The following is a 22,054-nucleotide window of genomic DNA, read 5'->3' on the forward strand; positions in this document are numbered from 1 at the left end:
TGCCTCGCCGGCGGCGGTGCCCGCGGCGCGGCGGGTGGAAGCTGCGAGGGGCGGCGCGGCCGGGGCGGAGCAGGGCGAACGGGAGAGGCGACCGGCCGCGGCCTCTCCCCGCCCTCCTCCGTGACACACCTGCTCTGGCTGCCATGGCGCCTGCGGGGGCAAGGCGTGCCGGGGACAGGAGCCGCCGCCGCCGGCCGGGCCTGGCCCGACGCGCTTCCACCGTGCAGACGCGCCTACGTATGACGCAGCCCCGCCGGCTCGCGCACAGGGTGACGTAACTGGGAGGCTGCGAGAATGCCCAGCTGGCGTTTACTTCACGTGACGTGAGGGAAACGCGGCGGCGCGGTTGGCGGAGCTTCCCTGCCCTCAGCCAATCAGAAAGTGGCCTGGGCGCGGGCGCGGTTGGGGCGGGGCAGCGGAGCGGAGGCGGTGAGGTACGCGATTAGTGGGCGTTTACTTCTGACCAACGCAGAAGCTTTGGTGTGACAAATACTTTGAAATGTTGAGCAAAACACTGATTTCCCATACTTTTTATTCATCTTAAGGTAGAAGGTAAATGCATAAGTGTTCAGCTTCTGCCTTAACTAGTGAATAATGCATTGTTTTTCACTAACAGGTTTGAAACTATCTTCTAAAGGACAAATTGTTAACTTTCTTTGGGGAAGCTTAGGCACTGTGGGACGATGTCATCTTGAGGTCCAGTGGCAAGACTAGGAATTTAATCCCTACTTCTTGATTGTCCAGATTATTGTCCCCAGTCAGCAAATTTAGCTGGGCAGTGCTTAAGTTAGGAAGCAAAGCAACTCTGAGTTTGTCTCCTGGGACCAGCAGAGAAACAGAAGGGAGTTGTTTCAGAAAGATGCTGGTGGGGGGGGGGAAATCCAAAATTTCAGAACTAGAAAAATCAGATCATAGATCAGTCTAAAAGTGCTGAGCTGCTGAACTGCCTCTATGACTCATCACATCCAGGTGTTTCAGAGCCTGATGCTCAGCCCTGTTCCTATGCCACTCTCCTTTCCACAGCTGATCAGCTCCTAGTCCCAGACTGCTGCCTTCCTCAGACCCTGGCAAGCTAAGGAACAAAGATGCTGCAGGTTTCATGATTCAACTCATGATGATGATGGAGAATTTCCAGCTTGCCAAGGAACTGAGTTCCCTGACCCTATGGTTTTCTCTCTAGTTCTCAGATGAAAAACAGCTCCAGTTCTATATCCAGCTTGGGGTTTTTTGTCCCCCTCCCATGGATTTTTCAGGAAGTTTGTAATGGCTAGAAGCAAGTGTTCTGCTACTGCCCCTGCTCAGATACTGTGAGAATCATCTGCAGAAGAGCCAGTGCCAAGGCTTTCAGACTGATGAAGCTCTTTCTTTTCAGAGAGGTGATGCTGAACTTGCATCTCCAGAGTTGGGAGAACACTCCGTGGACGATCACATATATAACACAGTTCAAAAGCACTTTATATCTTTGCTTTCTTTCCATTTGTGTTGTAATGATGCCTTGAGCCTCTCTGAGCAAGTCTTAGAGGCCTATACCAACATCTAACACAGGAAATTTCTGATTCAACCAGGCATGCATCCATCTTTGCTGGAAGTTTCCATTCAAATGGCTCTTGTGTATCCTCACTACAGCCAACTCCCTGGCTTACAGCTTACACCTTCACAGGGGCAGATACTCTTGGGTGAAAGCTGCCAAGGTAAAAAGCTGCCTAGTAAACAGCACTTATGTCAGTAGACTAGAAATTAAGGAGTGCTGGGAACCCCTTCTGAAGTGAGGTTTAGAAAAAACAAGTCATCCAGAAGAAGAGAGATTCTCAGATTGTTGAAATCCTTTCTTAACAAGAGAGTTTGAAAAAGTTCTGCCTCTCCCAGTAGAAAAGAGGTTGACAAACTGGAGAGAGTTCATTACAAGATTACTAAGATGGCCAGGATGCTGGAGCTTATGACATATAAGGACAGGCTGAGAGAACTGAACTTGATCAATCTGGAAGAGAGAAGGTGAAGGGATCTAACTGCAGTTATCCACTACTTGAAGGGGGTTTACAAAAAAGGCAGAGTCATGCTCTTCTCGGAGGTGCACAGTAAGAGGAGAAGCAGCAACAGCGCAGCAACAGAAGTTCCCAGTAAACAAGCTTCCCCATGAGAGTGGTCCAGCCCTGGGACCAGGCCTAGAGCCGTAGGGGGATCTCCATCCTTGGATGTATTCAACTTTCACCTGAAGAAGGTTTTGAGCAAGCTGAGGTAGCATTGGGCTGAGCCCTACTTGGAGCAGGGGATTGGACTGAAGACCTCCTGAGGTCCCTCCTAGCCAAAATCTTTCCATGTTTATACATGTAGTTTAGGCAAGTTTATTATGGGGTTGTGTAACACAAGCATTCAGCCCTTGTAGCAGGAGTGAGTTAACCTGTTCATTTTAAATTGTGATTGTGTGTCTCCTTTTGGTGAATGCTTAGGTGTAAAGAAGACATAGCTTCTCTGCCCTTACTGTGTCTCAACGTCCACACTGTCTTTGCAGCTGTGTATAAAGGTGGCTGAATGAATGTCCTCCAACACTGGCCAGTGCCTCTTCCTTCCCATGCTGTTTGAGTCCTAATTCTCAGGGCTGACCAGGATGTACAGTACGCGGGCTAGATCACCGGTGGGAAGAGGAATTGCTTAACCCTGCTTTGGTGCTGCTCATCTCCACACAGGGTGCGTCTGCAGCAGGAGGAGGCTCCCAGCCTGGATGCCCAGTCCTGGACGGTCGCCTGGAGTGCACAGGTATTGGCATCAGCTAACCCACAGCAAGGCTCTCTCCAGCGCAGGCACCCCGAGCCCAGCAGGCAATGGGTGGAGCTCTGCGCACCAAAAGCAGAGCTGATTTTGCCACTGTTTGTTTTTTTTTTTGTTAAAACTTACACAGCTGGTGTTATGTGCTAGCTCGTGGCTGAGGGCTCCGCCCACGGCCTGGAGCCGTGCTGGAGCTAGGCCCTTTACGCGCCCATGGAGTTACCGCTTCGGACTCGCACGGAGCTGTAATGCAACGCTGAAGCCGCACCGGGGGAGCGGATGGGCAGCCGGCCAGCGCCGGCATCCGACGCCGGGCTCCCTCCGGCCGGCGGCTCCGCTCGCCGCTCGGGCAAAGCAGGTAGCGCAGCGCGGGGCTGGCGGGGGGCGCGTCCGCGGATGCGGGGACGCCGAGCCGCGCGCGGCCCTTGCTGCGCCCGCTCCGCCGCGCCGCGCTGGCCGGCAGCGTGGTGCGGCGCTGCGGAGCGCTGTGCGGCGCGGCGCGGCGCGCTTGGCCCGRCCCGGCCCTGCCCTCCCCCGGGCGGGCGCCGTGCGCCGGGGTAGGATCCCGGCGCCGCCTGCTCCTCCCTGCGCTGCCGCGCCGGTCGATGGGTTCCCGGCGGCCCCGCGCTCCGGCCGCCCCGCTCCCAGTTGCGGTCCTACTTCTGCTCCAGCGAGCCAAGCGAAGCAGCAACGCGCGCCCCATCCTCGATTATCTCCCGTAAGTGACACGGACAGGGCAGAATACGGATATCAGTCGCCCCCCCCTCCCCCCCCCCTTCCCACTGCTTCTCCAGGAGTAGCGAGGAGAAGGATGCTGCACAAAATAACTGCTGGGTAAGGAAGGGCTTTCTGAGTTTTCTTTCACTGTTGAGTGGGAACTTGCATGGAGTTTTGCAAAAAAATCGTTCTAGAGGATAGACCGGGAGGGAGGGCCATGCACAAAGCTGGTGTCTACATGGCAGTGGCAAGGCAGGAGCTGTGGGGGGCACAAAGGATGGTCAGGCTCTAGTTTTGTCCTGGGTGTYTTGGGGATGATTTGCTCTGTGTTGAGAATTTAAAAGGTCAGGGCTATTTCCTTGATTACTGCCTTGATTCTTCATGCATGGTGTGTCTGATGGCTCTTTACTCCTCTAAGAGTGACTTAGTTGCCCAACACTCTCAGTATCTTGGTGCAGTGTGGGCAGGTTTCCTGAGAGAGTTAATTTCACTGAGAATCACGGCTCTGCCTCTTGCAATGGGAAAGAGCAGCTAAAAACAATGCACCAAATTCTTGTTCAGTCTTACCTTCTTTACAGTAAAATCTGAATGCAGGATGTCATTTCAAAGTGCAGCACTAGAGACAGAAGTGGTGAGAAGGCCCTACTGAGAACCAGTGTAGGAGATTGTCTCTTTGTTGTAGCTTGCTTCCTTGAAGGCATGGTCACCTTTTGTCACAGAGCGCATGGAGAGCACTTCACTTGCCCAGTGAGCAATTCTGCATGGACTGAACCCTTGGGTCGGATACCTGTATTGTAAAGTGGCCAGCAGGAATATCATGGCATGGCAAAAGACACTGAAAGACACGGCTTTGTGCAAAGGGGGCAGCTCTTCCTTCTTCAAGAGGTAGAGAACTGAAGCTTTGTCAGCCCGTTGCCTTTCTTGCTGGGGAACAGACAGCTGGAGCATCTGATCCTTAACTGAGCAGCCTCAGAGCACCAGAACCATCTGTTGGATACTAGGCCCTGAGCCCCCAGTCTTCTTCCAGACTTACTGAACACATGGTGCCATGCTGGGGTTGTGCTGAGGCTGCTCTCGGTTGCATCCTCCTGGGTATCCACGTCTGCCCTGTGCTTGGACAGCGCTGTCTGTTACTTTATTATGGTTGTTTTCCGTGACAGCCCCCCATGTCTGACCAGCAAATTCATCCCCCCCAAAACACCAAAACCCTGCAGCTCCTCTAAATTCATATGACATCCTTTCATTGACAATGGGGGAGAGGGGGACGTTACCACAAAGCTGGTAGTCTGTCATCTGTGTGGTTGGGAGCAGGGAGAAATGTCAAGTAGTTGACATCCACCTGATACTGCCCATGGCAGGGCAGAAGCCAGGCTGAATGGAGGGCACCAAGGGCCACGAGGCTGGACATTTTGTCTGAACATTGCCCTACCCCTATGTTTCCTGTCTCTGGTTTGGGGTCTGCCAGTGTTTCTTGGCCCTGTTTGGGACTGATATACATGTGAGTGAGGAAAAGAGACGGAGGAAGTTCGAAGGGCTGAGGTAAAACTCAGGGAGTGATTTTTGTTGAACTGAGTGGAGAGAAGTGAGGAAGAAAAGGGTGATCACAACTATCAGCAAGGGCAGAGATTGCTCCTCACAAAGAAGAACCTGCACTGTGTTCTGTCTTGGGTAAATCAGATGGTGGGGAATGAAGGTTAGAGAAGCCAACAGGTAAAACCAGAGCTAGCATTGCTCAGAGATTAAGGCTTTGAGAGGCCTGGTTTCTGGTTGTTGGCTGGCTAGAGGCAATTAATATTTTGTGGTATTGGGCCAACCTGTAGTTGGTTATGCTCTGTTAACTTGCATTTAAAATTTCTTCTGCTAATCTAATTTTCTGTTTGCATGCAAAGCTGTGGGAAAACCACTGTTAACTCTCAAGTCCCTCAGCGCTCAGGGATATGCCTTTATGCTTGATACTGTATCTGACAGCATGCTGGGGCACAGGGATTTCTCCCACTGACAAGTTTTGGCAGATTAAGTGCTGGACATGACTACCATGAATTGGGAGGTGCAGGAAGATCATTTATGGTGGGAAATGATGTGATTTATACAGAGGTCTTGAGAGAGCTCCTAAGGTGTGTTCAAGAGCAGATCACAAAAGTGGGAAGTGGTCAGGATCCTGATTAACAGAAGCATGGCCTTATTTTGGCTTTCTAAGCCTTTTCTGTCAAAAATGGTGCAAGGCCATCATGGTGCTATCATAACCAAAGCCTGATTACCTGTTGTCATCTGATGGTTTTAAATACCACCACCTGAAAATAAGACACGCTGTTCCCAGCTTGCCCTGCTCTTTTGAGATGTATTTTGCACATCGTTTCAGATGTCTTTGAATTCTTGCAGAAAAAAAAGTTTAGCTTCTGCATTTGTGTCTTCCTTCTGTGCCTTATATCTCATTGTTACATTTCACCAAAAAGCTGGGAAAACTAAGCTAGATAGTTAACTAAAGTTATCCCTGTACCTATCAGCTCCTCTTGCCCTGCCCCTGAAGACCCAAGCCAGAACAGTACTTCCTCTGCCCAGAAAAAGAGCTGCTAACAAATGAATATTTCTCATGGAGAAGGAGGATGCTTATATGAAACAGAGCTTTCAAATGTTGTTTGTAGCTGATTTCACGGTGGCGCCACTCTTTATTCCCATCTGCCCTGAAATGCATGGTTGTATTTATTCATGTTTCATGTTTCCACAGTATACCCAGTGATGAATTTGATTTTGCCACAGGGAGTCCACCAATTTAAAAATCATGCTGAGCTTCATCAAGGGCAATTTACCTGACCATGGCATTTAGGGAAAGCTGGGAAGAGGAGGAGTGACATGGGGAGGCTTGTTTTTCCATCTCATTACTCTAGAGCTTCTACAGTTTTTTGCTGGCAGTCTGTTTGTTTCCCTTTGTGTAGTAGGGTTTCCTTGGTGCAGTGGGAGTTTCTCAGAACAATTATGGACAGAGAATGACAGTAAAAAAAAAAGTTATAGATTGGGGCTGGAAAGAAGGAAGGAGGACATCTCAGAGTAGAGATAAAACCCGTTGTAACTTTTAGCTTGTTTTTTTTTTGCAGCTTTCCAACTGAGAGCATTGCCTTGGGTTTATTTAAATGACCATGGCTGTAGTTCGTAGGTGACACAAGAAGCTACTTAAGGATCAGGTACATGCATTTCAGAGAGATCGTCTAAGCAGAGAAATGGAGGTACTTTTCCCTATCAGGACATCATCAAGAAAATACTTTGGTGATTCCAGAGTACCTGTGGGGCAGTGTGATACAATAGCAGTTAGATTTTGAAGGACTTGGACATTCAAACCCTGACTGTTGCATGCTGGATGTGAAGCAGTAGATGAGACCTCATAGCAGTCTGACTTGTTTGCCATAGCAGTTTGAGGAGGGTGATATCTTCCTTTTTTGGCTAGGCTTGATGTCAGTATCATCTGTTACAATAGAAGAGTTGGAAGATTTAAAGTACTGAGGGTGTCCCTATTTTTATTGGTTTTGTTGCAGGGCTTGATTAATTTTAGTAGTCTAGTAGTAAATAACAATGGTTTATGGTTATTTTAGTATTTTTATTGCTACCACAAAGTTAGTGGTAAGGATTATTAAAATATAATCCATAATTATAAGCCTGCAAAAGCAAAGGGAACAACAAAGAGAGACTGATGAGCTTTTTGGCTCCTTGAAACAGTGTGAGAGTAAGTCTTCCACACAAAATCTTGCTCAGACCTCTGCTTCTTTAAGTATTTTATGTCTGGTTTCTATATTATTGTGACACCCAAGACTGAGATGTTATAAGAGGAGACAGAAACAGAATTGCTATTTTCCACAGACTTAAATCCTGAGGGACACTGTAGCACAGTCTCAAGGCCTTTGTTCTGAATAGACTAAGTGGATTGCTGCATGTGGGAATATCTCTGTAACATCAAATATTCATTAGTTTCAGTAAAGTTAAACTTAGAGATTCCTCATTAGGTACTAAAATTTGGGCTTTGTATAAGGAACATAGGAGGAAAAGTTATTTGTATTGTCAAAGGGAAACTTAAAATTCAATTTCAAGGCAAATTTGGGCTTGTTCTGAGCACAGAGGTTCCCTCACGGTAGTTACAGTATACATGGAAGTGAAATTGCCTGTAAAGAGAAGTAAAATTCGCCTCATTTGGTCAAAGGTAGGTGTTAAAAGAGCAAGCAAATGTTCTAAGCAGTGATGCCTAAATGATATGTCTGTATTGCCAGTGTGTATGCCTGAGTGAGTAAGGATTGCTCCTGATTGCTTTATTGCTTTTAACAGGATCATATGTGAAATGAATTCTGGCATTAGAATGTTTAGGTTGAGTCTTCACCTGAGCTTATTTCCAAGCATGTAAATGGGCACAAATTGATGGCAGTGGGGGTAGGAGACAGTGAAAAACAAACTGTCTAGTGCAAAGTGTAGCACTGCAGCTCAGAGCCCCTCAGCTGGTAAGGGCTGTCTCAGCAGCTAAACTGACCTAAAACCACGGTCACTTGATGACTTCCCCACAGACACATATTTTCTGATTTTGTTTGTACAGCACCTAACATGCTGGTAACATTGATCTTGAACTCCCATGCACTGCTAATGCATGGAAAATAAGTAAATCCAGCAGTGGGCTGCTGTAGGGAGAGTGTTGATGGATGATGTAGCTCCTCATTTTTCGTAACTGATTTTTCTGGTCACTGATAATAACATTTCTAGTCTCAAATATTAAGTGGTAAATTTTATGAGATACCTTCCTGTTTACTGAGGCTGAACATTTATTCTTCTGTCAAGAGCTGTGAGAGGTGTTGTGAGAAAAAGGGGGTGGGGAGGCTCTGTTCTGTTGCTGCATACACCAGGATGGGAAGTGAACATGAAAAGCAGAGAATGAAATCTTGCACCACTGAATCCTTGTGCTACAAACTCCAGCAGGGACAGAATTTGATCACAAGGGGCTTGTGCCACTGGCAGCTACTTTTCTCAGGGTGGGACAAAGAGAATGACACTGGCTGTGTGAGCTAGAGCAGAAAGAGAAATGACCATTGAGAAAGGACCTCTCAGTAGGGGCAGCCACAGATAGGCTTGGGATTCAAATGTCTTTGGATCTGTTATGAGCTGTTTCTATTCACTGAAGTTACTTTGCTAATAGCAATTTCCAAGTATTTTCTATTTGATTTCTGATCCATTCAAAGGTTCCTACTGGCATCCCTGGGCTTTGGATTGGGCTCTTTCTGGGTACAAGGTAGTTCATGCTGTACGGTGCCGTTATTATTGGGGAGCTGTAAAGTCTAGTTTTACTTCATATGGCTGCCTCTTTAATATGGCAGCAAACCTTTAATCATAGCATGGTTTCTGATTCCTACTTCTCAGGGCTCTCCATGGCTGATTCCCCATCTACTGACTAGAAATGTACCAGCCTGTTTAGGACTGGCCTTGTTACAAGGTTATTTTGTTAATTAAAGTCAGTTTAGCTCAGAAGCAGAGTTCTGAGGATTTCTCTTTACCACACAGTGGCATCCTAAACAATAAAATAATTTTTCACTTCTCAAATATAAAGCAGAAGTTCAAATATGTGGAATGCTTCGTGCTTGCTCACCAAAGACAAAGATAGGCAACAGGGTGAACTCAGCCTGTAGAAAAAGCTTCACGCTTTTCCTAACAAGCCTTGTTTCCCAAATATTAAAAAACAGGCTCTGGCTGAGGACTTGGAAACCTTACTTGTCCTTTGTTTGCTGCATTTTCCTCTTATGACATTCATCACTGGTTCCCTTAGCTGTGCTGTTCCCTTCAATGTGACTCTCCATTTCTCACAGTGACTGCTGTGTCATACAGAGGTACCTTTCTCATGCGATTTCCCCAGTGGTGCCTTTTACATATTAGAGGTCAGTGTGACCTGCATCCTGCCCATGCTAAATCTGTCGAGCATGCCGTTCTTACATCAGCAGCCCCTTGCTTCCAGGAAGTTTGCACCCCTGTCACCAGATGGAAGCTAATGAACAGTTTGCAAGGCATGTATAGGGAGGGGCTGGGACTCTCCCAGAGCTGCTGTTGGTCCTTTGAAACAGACCTACGTGTTCCTGAGAGATTTTGTTGATTGTCAACTGTGATTTTTCCAAAGACATGTAGGTCCCTGCAGCCCTGACTCCATATTCTTTGTGTTTCTGTGGCTGTGCTAGTTGTACACAGCCACTCCCTTCCTCTCTCTGATTTTGGTAGTCATCATACTGGGACAGAGAGAGACAGGGCTGTTGGTTTTCCTCCTTTCATTTCCATCTTGCCTGGCAGATGCAGGGTATGCACTGGAGTGAAAAGTCACACTTTTGGAGCAGTTGGAAGACCTGCTGTGACCGAGGTATATGTGGAAAACTGACTAAGTATTGCAGCCAGAAACCTAGAGCAGTGAACACTGCAATTCTCACAGCCAGCTGGAGGTAGCAGGATTTGCTTGTTAATGTACAGTCTTTGAGCTCCAGGGTTAAACAACAGAGTTTTAATTACCTTGAAAGGTAGAGATCTCAGAAAAACTTGTTTCAGACCTTTCTGGTTCTGTGAGCATCTGCTGACAGGAAAGGGAGACAGATGCAGAGTGGATGATGATGGCAGGATACTGTAGGGTTAATGCTGAAGCTGCTGGGTAGTCTTGGTCAGATTTCTTCTCTCTGCTTTAGGTATGCTCAACATGAAGACATGCTAATATGGGTCTATTTCTGTACAGTTGTGTCCCCTGAAAGGTATGTGTGGGTGGGACTTAAATGTCCCTCTTGACACAGGGTCGCCTCCCTTGCTGAGGCTCAATTTTTCCATCTGTGCCTCACAGAGCAAGGTGTTCCTGGCCTTCTGGCATTCCTGGCTAACCCTGACTTTGTATCCCATCCTCAGTAGGTGATGATGGAGATCAGTGGCCTCCCGGAGGAACTGTGGCAGCTCATTTTATCATACTTACATCTCCCTGACCTGGGACGCTGCAGCTTGGTGTGCAGGGCATGGTATGAACTTATCCTCAGCCTGGACAAAACACGCTGGCGACAGCTGTGCCTGGGCTGCATTGAGTACAGGCATCCAAACTGGCCCAACCAGCCCGATGTGGAGCCACAGTCCTGGAGAGAAACGTTCAAACAGCATTACCTTGCCTCTAAAACCTGGACCAAAAACACCCAGGACTTGGAGTCCTCCAACTGCTTCTACCTGTTCCGAAGGAGGAAGGATCGACGTCTGCTCTGTGTTGGAACAGGATGTGAGTTTGACAGCCTCAGAGCGGCCCTGGCCACTGCCAGCCCCTATGACCGCATCGTGCTGCTGCCTGGCGTGTATGAGGAGTACAATGAGGTGGTGCTAAAGGTGCCTGTGGAAATTGTGGGGCAGGGAAAGCTGGGGGATGTGGCGCTGTTGGTGAGCTTTGACCAGCACTGCCCTACTACTCGCCTTTGCAATGTGGTCTTCATGCCAGCCCGGTTCACTCCTGTGCTCTACAAGGTGAGACTCAATGGAGTGGGAGGCAATGGGGATGAACTTCTGTAGGGTGAGGCCTGCACTGCCTGGGATGATGGTCATGCAGGGAAGCACTCACAGATATATCAGGATTCCCCACTGTACGCTCTGCATCAGGATAGCTACAGTACTGGCAGGGCTTCATCACCAAAACAGTTCATGACTGAGAAGTAATCTGCCTTCACCCTGGGTGAGGAGTTCTGAATCAGGATGCCCCAAGTTCTTCTTCTGGATCTCAGCCAGGGACACAGTATTATGGGATCCCTGTGATCAGCATATGATTAATCCAGAGTGGATGTGGCCAATGTGAGCGTTGGACCTGTGGCCTTCTGCTCCCATCTCTGCCTCTGAAATCTTTGTGATGAGTCAATTCATCAAGAATTATTATTTGTTGTTTTATTTGCCTTTTAACAGGTAAATTTTACTGTGTGATATATTTAACTTAATTAGTCTAAAAGTCCCCAGGAGAAAGATAATGCACCAGCATTTGTTGGGAAAACTGAGTAACAAATCTGCTTGGAAAATCTGTTTGTCTGCTGCAATGTGCAAAATTATTGAAACAGACACAAAATATCTTATTCTACACTATTTCCTGTGCTTGACTTATAGTCTGTGAAAGCTGCTGCATTTCATCTTTCAGGTTGTTTTTCTCATTCCTATTTTCAGCAGTGTGATAAAGTGTTTTGGCTGCCATCAGCGGAACAAGAATATTTCCTCCCAAATCTAAAAATGAAAAATAAATTAAAAATCAAACAAACTGCAACCTACCTATGGTCGTAGCCTTGTGAGCTGCAACTTCAGAAGGGCTTTTACAAGCAGCTTCTCTAGGCAGAAGTTGATTTGATTATGTCCCTTTTAATTAGCTTTTTTAAATAAAAAAAGGGAAGATATGATTTAGTGTGGAGCAAGCTAATGGTCTGGAGGGATTTCTGTGGTGTTGTCTTTGAATACAGGGAAACTGTTTCCATGTGTGATGTGGCTGCTTTTGAGAGTGCTGAAGGCTGAAAACAAGTGTCAGGATGGTGTGCTGGCTGCAAACACTGGAAATCTTGACAAATTGGGCTAGCTCACATGTCACAAGCTATTGATTTGTCACCTTTTAAAGTGGTGCAGTAGGGATCCAAGTAGTCCAAGTGGGTAGATAAGGGAAGATAAAATAATGATTCAGGAGATTTCTAGTCAAATTAGGAACACAGTGAAATTCCAAGCACGCTATTCAGCATTACTTAAATGGCCCCTCTGCAGCCTGACTCATTCATGTTGGCCCTTTCTGCAGATAAGCAGAGAGATTTGTCCTTCCCATGTAGTAAAGAAGAAAATATTTTGCCATACACAGGCATACCTGTGGTTCCTCTGCATCTGTAAACACTGCATGTATAGCCTAACAAAACAGAAAGGCTGTGGAAGGGATGACCCGTTATATTACAAGTACCAGCACATCGGTGCTGCAATTAGATGGAAAACTGTAGCCAGGGGAACAAGGAATGGATGGTATCTGAGTTGCTGCAATATCGCAGCGTAATGCTCAGGCAGCAATATGGGAGAAATGTTTATCTGTTTTGCTTTGCACTTTATGTATCATGAGTGCAGAATCCTTCCACCAAGTATGCTAATGGCTCCAGAGAGAACTGTAGATCTCCAGGCATGTCTGATGTCATCTCACCTATTGCTTCACCTGGTAAACCCTTGAGTCCATTAATGATGCCAGCTGGCAAATGCATGTCTCTGAAGGCTGCAAACTCTTCTCTGCAGGGTGCATTACTAAGATTTAGTGATCTTATCACATCCTCTAGGCCTTCCTGCACCACTGGGTGACCCTTGGGCCTTGCTGAGATTGCATTTTGGCAGGAAAGTTAAATGTAAAGTTGCCAGTGGGGAGAAGTCAATAGGTGTCACTTGCTGCAAGACTGATTCTTGTTAATTTAACCTGCAGCATTGCATCTGTTCCTATATGAACTTGTTGTCTGTTGTACCTGAATGCATACTCTGTGTGTGTGAGCTGTGTCAGGACTTTATAGTAGCTCCAGACTGCTTTTTCTTGTAATGTTCAATGATCTCACCTTGTGCTTATTCGCCAGACAACTTCAGGCTATGTCCAGTTTGACAACTGCAACTTTGAAAATGGGCAGCTGCAGATCCATGCACCAGGGACATGCCAGGTGAAATTCTGCACCTTCAGCCAATCCAGCATCCATTTCCACAGTGTGGCCCTGTGCATCCTGGAGAACTGTGAGTTCACTGGGAGTGAAAATGCCTCAGTAACTGTGGAGGGCTGCCCAACCTCTGACTGGAACTGGGCCTGCAAACACCTGACCAGGCTGGCCAAGTCTTACTCAGTTTCCATGCAGGTGTCAGACCCAGCCTTTTGCAGCATGACCAAGCAGGAACGCTGGAGGAACTCACCGGTGGGCACAGTGAAAGCGCATGAGATTGTTGTAGAGGAGGAACGAAATAACCTCCTTTCGGCTTCAAGGGCTCAAGCCATGTTTGACTCAGCCAGCAAGGATGCTGAATTCAGAGAGAATCTCCGGACAGCAAAGGAGGAGGAATACCCAGCCCTTGACTCAAACTCTAGTGATAGTGACTTACACAGTGAAGATGAAGAGAGTGATCAGGCTGTGTACAATCTATCATACCAAGCCCACAGTCTGAGACACATGCTCACCAACGTTATGCACAGCAGACTTCAAAGCAACAGGCTACATGCCCTACAGAGGGACCTCAAGCTCAAGTCTCTGCAGCAGGAGCTGCAGCAGGACAAGGAGGCCCAATCTTTGGCCAACTCTCTGCAAGGCTGCATCATCCGGCAGTGCCTTTTCAGAGATGGGAAAGGAGGAATTTTCATTTATTCACGAGGGCAAGCAAAACTGGAAGGAAGCATCTTCAGGGACCTGACCTATGCTGTGCGGTGCATACAAAACAGTAAGGTACTGTGAAGATTGCTGTGAGTCCTCTTCACTCTCCCTCCTTCTGCTTTACTGTGTCCTTTCCTATGCACAGCTTGGTTTAACCAGCCCAAACGAAAGGCAGGTCACTTGCAGCCTCATGTTTTCTGCCTGAGTAACATCATAGTTGCCCCTGGAGGCATTAACTCAGTGGCACATTAGGATTGTGTAGTAGGCATCCCAGTTCCACTCCACCCCTAAATAAAACTCTCCACCCTGTAAAAAAGTGTCCCAGTTATCATCATCTTTGTTGCTCCCAACACGGTCCCTACCGCAAATTCAGGGCCTTAGGAGCTGCCATGGCAGTCCCCTAGTCTCTAGGAAAAAATGATCTCTTTTTGCAGCCAGTCCCGGCTGCTTCAGGAAAGCCTGAGGGGATCTCTGTAGCAGCCAAAGATGAGGCATAAGGAGAGATTTTGTTTAGGATCATGTGGCTAGAGGCTAAAACATGAATGTTTTCACTTCAGAACATTTTCATCTAACCCCATGTTTGCCCAGCATTTTCCACCTCTTTATCTACATGTTTCTTCAGAGGTTTTTCATCTACTGCACTCTGTCCTCATACTTCTCTCATGTAAGAGAGTTCACATATGAACAAGTGTAAAAATGCAGAGATGGTGCTCTGCAGACTCAACTAGAGGCTTGTATGGCCAGCTAAAACTTTTCAGCACAGTCTGGATCTCTGATTATGTGAACATACCAGCCCATAATTCTACTGACACTGGCTTGGACTTACAGAAGTTTTGAGCAGGAAGAAGGTAATTACTTGTCCTGGAATTTGGCCAGTTCTACTGAAGAGAGCCGAAAAATTAGCCTTAAGGTAACACACAACAGTTAAAAAAAAGTCTCACTCTGACTGTCTAAACAACAGGTGGAGAGAGCAGAGAACTGAGCTGCCTCAGTATAGGTAGAAAAACTAGGGATGAATCAAAGGAAAAGGGGAACTGTTTGGTCAAAGTTTTTCAGCAGAAAATTGGGTTTTATACAAGGATCTTTTCTCTCACAAGAAGTATTTTCACCCAGCAGAACTTCGCCTTGTTTAAAAACTAAGTTAAACCATCTTTTTGTCATCAAATCTGTGTTTTCTGATGTCAGAATATTACTATGGGGCTCAGATAATGTGTACTTTAGCTGACCGGTCCCTGCTTTCTTCCCTATTTCTGTCTTCCCCATCAGAATACATCTCCCATGGAGCATTAATTTAGTATTCCAATTAGAAAGTGCATAACTAGGAGACATGATCTAGCCAGGGAGCTGAACTGATAAAAAAGGTAAAAGACAGTTGAGTCACCTGAACTGCAAGGCCTATAAGGCATTGTCAGAATTAAGGTATTTTGGTTTGGAGCCAGAGCATCTCATTTTTCAGTCTCTTGCTTTAAAAAAAATCTGTAGGGGGGGAGCAGGGAAATGTTTTTCTGTTCAATTCTGAGCAAAGGTTTTTATTGTGATTGTGCTAATTCACAAAGTGTGTTTGCAGTGCCTGCAGAAGGATTGCAGAGTGCTGGTGGCAGAATTGCTTCATTTCTTGGCCATGGAGAATGGCATGTTTCTTTCAGAGAGGTATTTAGATCAGCAGATTCCTTTTCCAGTAGGTGCCCTCCCCTCTGCTGACTGACAGCATGTGGTGAAGTTCTTGACATGGTGCTCACCCCATATGAGCCACTCAGGTGCCATTTTCCTTGGGACTTGTGCTAGTGTCAAGTGCACTTCAAGCACTTTTGACCTTGTCCTTTTTTATTCCTCTCAGTTCACCTGCAGTTTGTTCAGAAGCCTGATTTTAACTGACAACAAATGGAATGGGGATTAGGCCAACCCAGCTGCTGCTCTCAGTGAGAGTTTGCTTAGCTAGAAGTTAGCCCAGAGGCTTTCACTGAGGGATTGGTGTATCAGAGCTTCAGACAATGGGAGTCTGAGATCTTTGGCCTTGTAGATGAAATAAGGTGTAAAGTGAATTGGGAATACTTAGAGGTTGTGTTCTCAGGATGGACAAAACTTTGGTTTCCTTACTAAGCCAGGATCCTGGTTCTTTGAGCCTCCATCACTTGATGAACCTGGGCAAAGGTCCAGTGTGCCAGATTCTGCTGGCAAGAATGGGCTTAGCTCCCCAGTTTCTCACAGTGATTGTTGTTGAAGGCACTGCAATGCTTCACCAACCCCCACCTCTGGTTTTGCCCTGGATAGGGGAGTCAGGTGTGGCTTGAATCTTGAAGAGCCAGCTAGTGGTGGCTCAGCTGTGGCTAAGGGCTCTGGATCAGACCTAGGTGTCACAGCAACTTCTGTGCTTCAGGGACTTGTAGTAACATAAGTGCCATGAATGGTTGTTTCTCAGGTTCCCCTACTCATGTCCTTCAGCAAGTCTGGCCACTGCAGGCAGGGAACATGTCTGGTTGGTCTGTGAGCAATGCCAGGCCTGCAACCCAGCTCCACTGGTCTGTACCACTGGATCTGCCAGCAAAACTGCCCTGTGGCAGCATTCTTTGGAGCAGGTGTCTGCCTTTTTCACCTTCCTCAGCTTCCTGTCTGGGCAACCAAGAGTGACTGATGAAGATAGGCAGCTGTCAGGTCCCACTGAGCTCCATGTTTAGTTAAGAGACTGTGTGAAGTACCTTTCTGGAATGAACATATAAAAGAAGTATAAGTTAATTACCTTCTGATCTGTGTTGTTCATTAAAGTGGGATATCAAAAGCAATTTGTAGATGATTTCTCACCACTCATAAGACATGGTTTTAAGACATGAATTTGTTTGCCTGGAAAGTACTAAAGATTGCTGCTGCACAAATATTTAACTACTTGTTTGCTTAGATGAAGCTAGGTTGTGATGAGTATGGCAATGATTTCCATTTGCTTGATGGCTTGGTTCTGCCCCAGGTGGCAAAAACTTTGCTCTGAAGGTGCAAGACAAGAGACAAGTTGTGTTCTGAGTGTGTATGTTGTAGGACATTTGCCCAGTCAGCTTCATGGGAGGCTCTGTGGCACTTAAGTTTGTCTGTCTCGCCTCTGAGCAGTTCTGTGAAGTAGAAAAGTGAGTAGCCAGCTAGTTGCTGTCTGTATATGGGAAGGACGTTGACTTGTATGGGGACTGCAGCCTGAAAAGGACTGCCTAAGAGGGGAGGGGACAGATCTATTGTACCATGAACGGTTTGGAGATGTGTTAAGGGAACAGCTCACTGTTTCTGACAGCGTGGGAATGTAATGCAGTGAATGAAACCTTTGGGGAGGCACTTTAATGAAACCCTTTCAAGTTGAGCCCTATGTAATGATAGGATTTCTAAGTCAAAAGCATATCTCTGTTCTGGCTGTGCAACACCCAGGTACATTGGGTTCCCAACCCCAGACAGACCCATGCAAGTGAATAACGCTCAACACCCTTAGCACTTCTTGACATGCGCTAACTCCAGTTACAGCTGCTGTCTGGCGTTACTGGAGTATCTGGCACAGCACAGGTTGGTGGTAGAGGCAGAGGGGATTTATAGGCACAGAAGTGGCAGAAAGATCTGCATCGTTTGGTCAGTTTCTCTTCCTCATCACTCTGATTACAATTACAGGTGCTTCTTCTCTCTGCTACAGGTTATCATGCTGAAGAATGACATTCACCATTGCAAAGCATCGGGGATATTTCTACGCCTGTCGGCAGGAGGCCTGATTGCAAATAACAACATCCATTCAAACTGTGAGGCAGGAGTTGACATCCGGAAGGGAGCCAATCCTCTTGTTCTGGTATGTGCTCCTCTAAGCTGAGATGGAGGACAGTGCTCTCTTTCTCTCACATTCTCTCCAAGAGGCAGCAGGATCCACCTCCCAGTACTGAAAACACTAACCTTGCTGCTAGCTTTGCCCTAAAGCTTGTTTATTTTTAGACTTTTATTGATGATTTGGACCACAGCTAATCCCAAGGGCAAAGCATGATGAAAGCAGTGGCTGACAGTACATGCATGGTCTCCTGCTCTGTTTCATGGTATCATGGTATCTTAAAATTGCTGCATATAGAGGATAGGGGAATGTTCCCCCATCAAATAAACCTCCCTAATCCCTAAAGTTAATGGATCAGCATTACATTATAAACTGTACTTATTCCACACTTTGAATCAGGTTCTGTACCCTGAGACTTAGTGGAGGGTCTCAACTCTGCACAGTCATCAGGCAGAAGGGGAGTGATCAGCAGTCTGCCATCCAGCACCATAGTATTTCCTTTGGATCTGTAGTGCCTCCAGCTATACAGGGGGTGAGGTTGTCATTGTTTAACAAATGCGGTATCTGTATGTCACACTTGAGGAAGCAGGGGCTTCATGTGTGGGGCTGGGGGCAGGCAGGGGCAGACAGGCAGAAACATAGATAAAAGTTACCATCTGAATGACCACCACTGGAACTGCATCAGACTGTGATTTCCCCATGGGAGATGTTATGGACAAGCTCCAACTGAGTAAAGTAGGAGATGCCAGCTCCTACTGAGCCTCTGACTGTGTGTGTTTGGCCTTGTTTGCAAACATTGTCTGAGCTGTTGTTTCTTGCTTTGCCTGTGTTTTGTAATTATTACTCCCCTGGAGATATTAGGCTGGGGCTGCTGTCCTGCTCAGGAGGATCCCAAGGTACTCCTGTCCTTGTAGGAGATACTGAGCCCTGTTGGGGTGAAAAGCAGCCATTTGGTTTTATGCAATGGTAATTCTGGCTGTGCTGATAGTGGGTGGACATCCCCTGTCTATGTGTTGGAAGGGACTGAATGTAAAGCACTATCCTGCTGCTCAAGTAAAGGCACCATACTGTACTGAGCTTCCTCCTTAGATTCCTGGCTCCAATTCATGTAGCGTGCCACTAATGGTCTTTTTCTTCTTGAAGGCAGTAGAGAGATCTTGAACTGTAATCCCATTACAGGGATTCATGTGCTGGGCATGAGTCTCTGTAGCCCTGTCCAATTTGAAACTAGCTGAAGAGGACTAAGCATTGCCAACCCAAGGGCAACCCTTTAAGGTGGCAAGGGGAGCTGCAGATTAAAGAAGAGGCTGCAGTCACAATAGAAAGGGAAATTTGTCATTGTATAAAAAATCCCAAAGAAAAGTAAAAGTTAAGCATGCCTTGATCCTTTGAGAGTGATCTCTTAGAAGCTGAATTAATTACTCCTCTGCCCTTCTCCCAAAAGGGTGAGGAGGGGTTGGTTTTTTTGCAGTTGCTGTCTCATCTTGTTTACTTTTATAAGTGACATTTTTTCCCTCCCTTTTGCTTTTATTCTCTTTACATGTGCAAAAATAAAACTGCAGTGCAATAAGATACACAGTGGTCTTCGCTCAGGCATTGTTGTCGTTGGCAATGGGAAAGGCATCATCCGTAGCAATCAGATCTATGGGAATAAAGAAGCTGGCATTTATATTCTGTATAATGGAAACCCTGCTGTGAGGTATGTTAGCAAGCAATGACCTGTCTCTCTCCTTTGTCTGTTAAGAATTATTCCTCCTACTGGGCGTGCTTTTCCTTTTCTTCCCCCCCCCCACGATAGAGCAGGAATAGGATCACTGTGCACTAGTGCCTTTCTGTGGCTTCCCTCTATTTGCTTGCTGCACCTGGGAGTCTTTGCCAAGTGCTGATCTTGTGTTTTTTTCCTGGATTTTGGGGGAAGAAGGTTCTGTTGAAGAATGAACAATACACATCCCAATGCTTGTTGCAGGAAATTGGGAAACAGACTTCTATGCTCATAGCATAGAATTCACCTTTCTGCTCTAAATACCTGCAGTCACTGACTTGTGTGTGTTTTAATACCACTCAGTTTAGATGTTAGTGTTAAAATTTGGCAGGCTGTCTTCACATCAGCACCATCGATTTTACCTGGTGATATCAACTGGTAACTCAACAGAAGAGATGGCATTACCGGTTTCAAACTATTTAACACCCCACTCTCTCTTACATTTAGCTCAGTTGGTATTTTGAGCTCAATTCCATCCTGCGGCTTGCTCCACTGGCACTGCGTCTCCTAGGAATGGGCTCTGTGCCATAACACTAGCCAAGGAGGTATGAAAAAGTGTTCTGCACATGGAGAGAGTGTGCTGCAGGAGAAATAGCATACCTTGCTGCCATGTGCCCTTTCTACTCTCCAGACTGCTTATTGCACCTTCCCTAGATATTTTCCACGATCCCCATGGGGAAATTCCTTGTGACTCAGTGCTCAGCCACACAAAGCTCCCAGACTACAAATGAGAAAGCAGCTGTTCTTGGTCATAGACGTTAGAGGCACCTAGTCTGTATTCCCACCCCTTCTCCCATCTCATGATTCCTGTGGGGTGGCAGCTCACCCCCTCCTCTCATGAGTGCCATCATTCCTGATGCACTGTCTCAATACGTCTGCTCAGGTGCTGGCTGAGGCTGCGCTTACCCAAGGTCTCTTGGATGTGCCACGTGTATCCAGAATCTCCTGGATGTGCCATGCACTTCCAGCAGGGCGATGTTTCACCTATGAGATTATGGGTTCATCTGTTGGGAGGCAGGTTAACAGAAGATAGAAGTTGGTAGAAGTCATGTCCTTTGCTGGGTACCTTTTCTACAGCTGGAAACTAAAAAATATTTTGCCCTTCCCTGAGACCTGTAAGCCCAGCTCAATCTGTTGTGGCTGTTTGCTGCTCCCTGTCCAGGGATGGGCTTCATTGTCATGTCATGATGGACTGTGTGGGGAAAAGCTGAGGTGTATTTTTCTGAAAAGTTCACCTGTGACATGGGAGCTAAGTACTATTTTTAAAAATAATATAGTCCCTTGGGAGCATACCTGTTTCAGTCAGAAAGACTGTCTGCAGTAGCAAAGAGACTTTCTGGATAAGAAAAAGATCTCCTATTGCGGGCAGGCCAAGGTTTGAAAGGTGCTGAGTGTGACGCTGCTCAGCTATGCAAGACCTACTGCCTATTTCCAAAAGCAGGTAAGATACAGGGTTAGAATGACACTGTTTATTCAGAAGTGGGAACCAGAGAGCTCTGCTCCTTGTGTTTTTAGAATGGTTTTCCCTGGTGGATGACTTATCTTTCTCCTTAGCTACTGGGTTGTTGGTGCAATCCATGGATATCAGATACAGAATTCTTGTGCTGGGCTGTACTCTTAATCCTCCCCCGACAGTGCTAGGCATGGGGAAAAAAGAATGGGAGGGAGGGTTGATGTATACTCTTTTCCCACCTAGTCCTTCCTTTCAAGAGGAAGGAAAGTGTGTCACACTGAATCTAGCAGCCACAACTAGAGTTTTCAGTTCTTTGTACGCTGCTTATTGTGCCCCTATAATACTCACAGAGCAATGGAGGCTTCATTTGGTTCAGTCAAAACTGAACGATCCCACCTAAGCATTAAGATGTAGTTGAGCACAGAGTAACAGCTGTTGAGTCAGACTACACAGTTACAAGTAGAGTAACACCCATCTTTGGAAAGTCAGAGGCCACCAGAGAAGTGCCCAACTAGGCAAAGATAATCTGCACTTTCAGTTGCACTTGTTTACTATCCTTCTAGAAAGTGTATTGTTGAGTTTTGTTTACTGTTACCCAGTTCCAGAGAATCCAATCCCCCCCTCCTCAGCATTCAACCCCTGCCTGGGAGCAAGACTGCAAAGAATGAAGTATTCCAGCCCCCTTCATATCATCACTGGCCAGTTGTGCTGTGGGCCAGCATGTGCAATCATATGTCGCAAGTGCTGTTCTTTCACCCTAGCCCAGTTATGTAAAAGATTTAAGGTCTCTTCATAGCTGGGAGAGAGGAGGAATCAGGCCCTCCCAGGCATCAGGTTCCACATGTGGTAGGCTGTCTCTGATAAGTCTTTCTGGGTGGGTATCAAGGGAGAATCTGTTTCAGAGGTTTTGGTTGCTTGGTTGTTTTTCTTAATTATTAAACTTACTGTTCCCCCACTTCGAACCTTAGCAATAAGCCAGACATTCAGGGTCCTCTATGTTGTCACACTGCAGAAGAGGAGCTAATGATGGGCTTGGGAGTTCCTTGGCTTTGTTCCCACTTATAAGCGATATGTAGAATCCCTTTTCCTTGAACCCAGGGGAACAATGCAGGAGACTTTTACTCGTGCAGCACTGGGTGCTCAAGTTCTCTTCTGTCTCTCTCTCCCAGCATTGCACTGCCTGTGCTTCTGCCACCATGTTTAATATTTCCCATTTTCAA

General features: G+C 46.6%; 2 protein-coding genes across 13 annotated transcripts in view; one reads left to right on the forward strand and one right to left on the reverse strand.

The window, feature by feature from the left end:
• SLC25A51 (solute carrier family 25 member 51) overlaps positions 1-235 on the reverse strand; it is a 10,419-nt gene extending 10,184 nt beyond the window's left edge. For 2 of the 6 annotated variants that reach the window (XM_026073294.1, XM_026073290.1), the window contains exon 1: positions 130-223. The gene's annotated coding sequence lies outside the window, so the exon portion shown is untranslated. Of the gene's footprint in view, positions 1-129 lie in introns of all 6 variants that reach the window. The other 4 variants (XM_026073285.1, XM_026073284.1, XM_026073293.1 and 1 more) reach the window with 4 other exon arrangements.
• A 1,208-nt stretch (positions 236-1,443) lies between these two features.
• Positions 1,444-22,054, forward strand: part of FBXO10 (F-box protein 10) — a 32,766-nt gene continuing 12,155 nt past the window's right edge. The window contains exons 1-7 of one of the 7 annotated variants that reach the window (XM_026073272.1): positions 1,444-2,754; positions 2,897-3,121; positions 10,164-10,226; positions 10,375-10,968; positions 13,062-13,910; positions 17,497-17,646; positions 19,182-19,318. In XM_026073272.1, coding sequence (XP_025929057.1) covers positions 10,381-10,968; positions 13,062-13,910; positions 17,497-17,646; positions 19,182-19,318 — 1,724 coding nt within the window. In that variant the 5' untranslated portion in view covers positions 1,444-2,754; positions 2,897-3,121; positions 10,164-10,226; positions 10,375-10,380. Of the gene's footprint in view, positions 2,755-2,896; positions 3,122-3,344; positions 3,482-3,575; positions 3,598-4,162; positions 4,366-9,780; positions 10,227-10,374; positions 10,969-13,061; positions 13,911-17,496; positions 17,647-19,181; positions 19,319-22,054 lie in introns of those variants that run through there. The other 6 variants (XM_026073279.1, XM_026073274.1, XM_026073275.1 and 3 more) reach the window with 6 other exon arrangements.

This window comes from Apteryx rowi, unplaced genomic scaffold (genome assembly GCF_003343035.1).
Source record: "Apteryx rowi isolate R43461 unplaced genomic scaffold, aptRow1 scaffold_364, whole genome shotgun sequence".
In the NCBI taxonomy this organism is placed as follows: domain Eukaryota; kingdom Metazoa; phylum Chordata; class Aves; order Apterygiformes; family Apterygidae; genus Apteryx; species Apteryx rowi.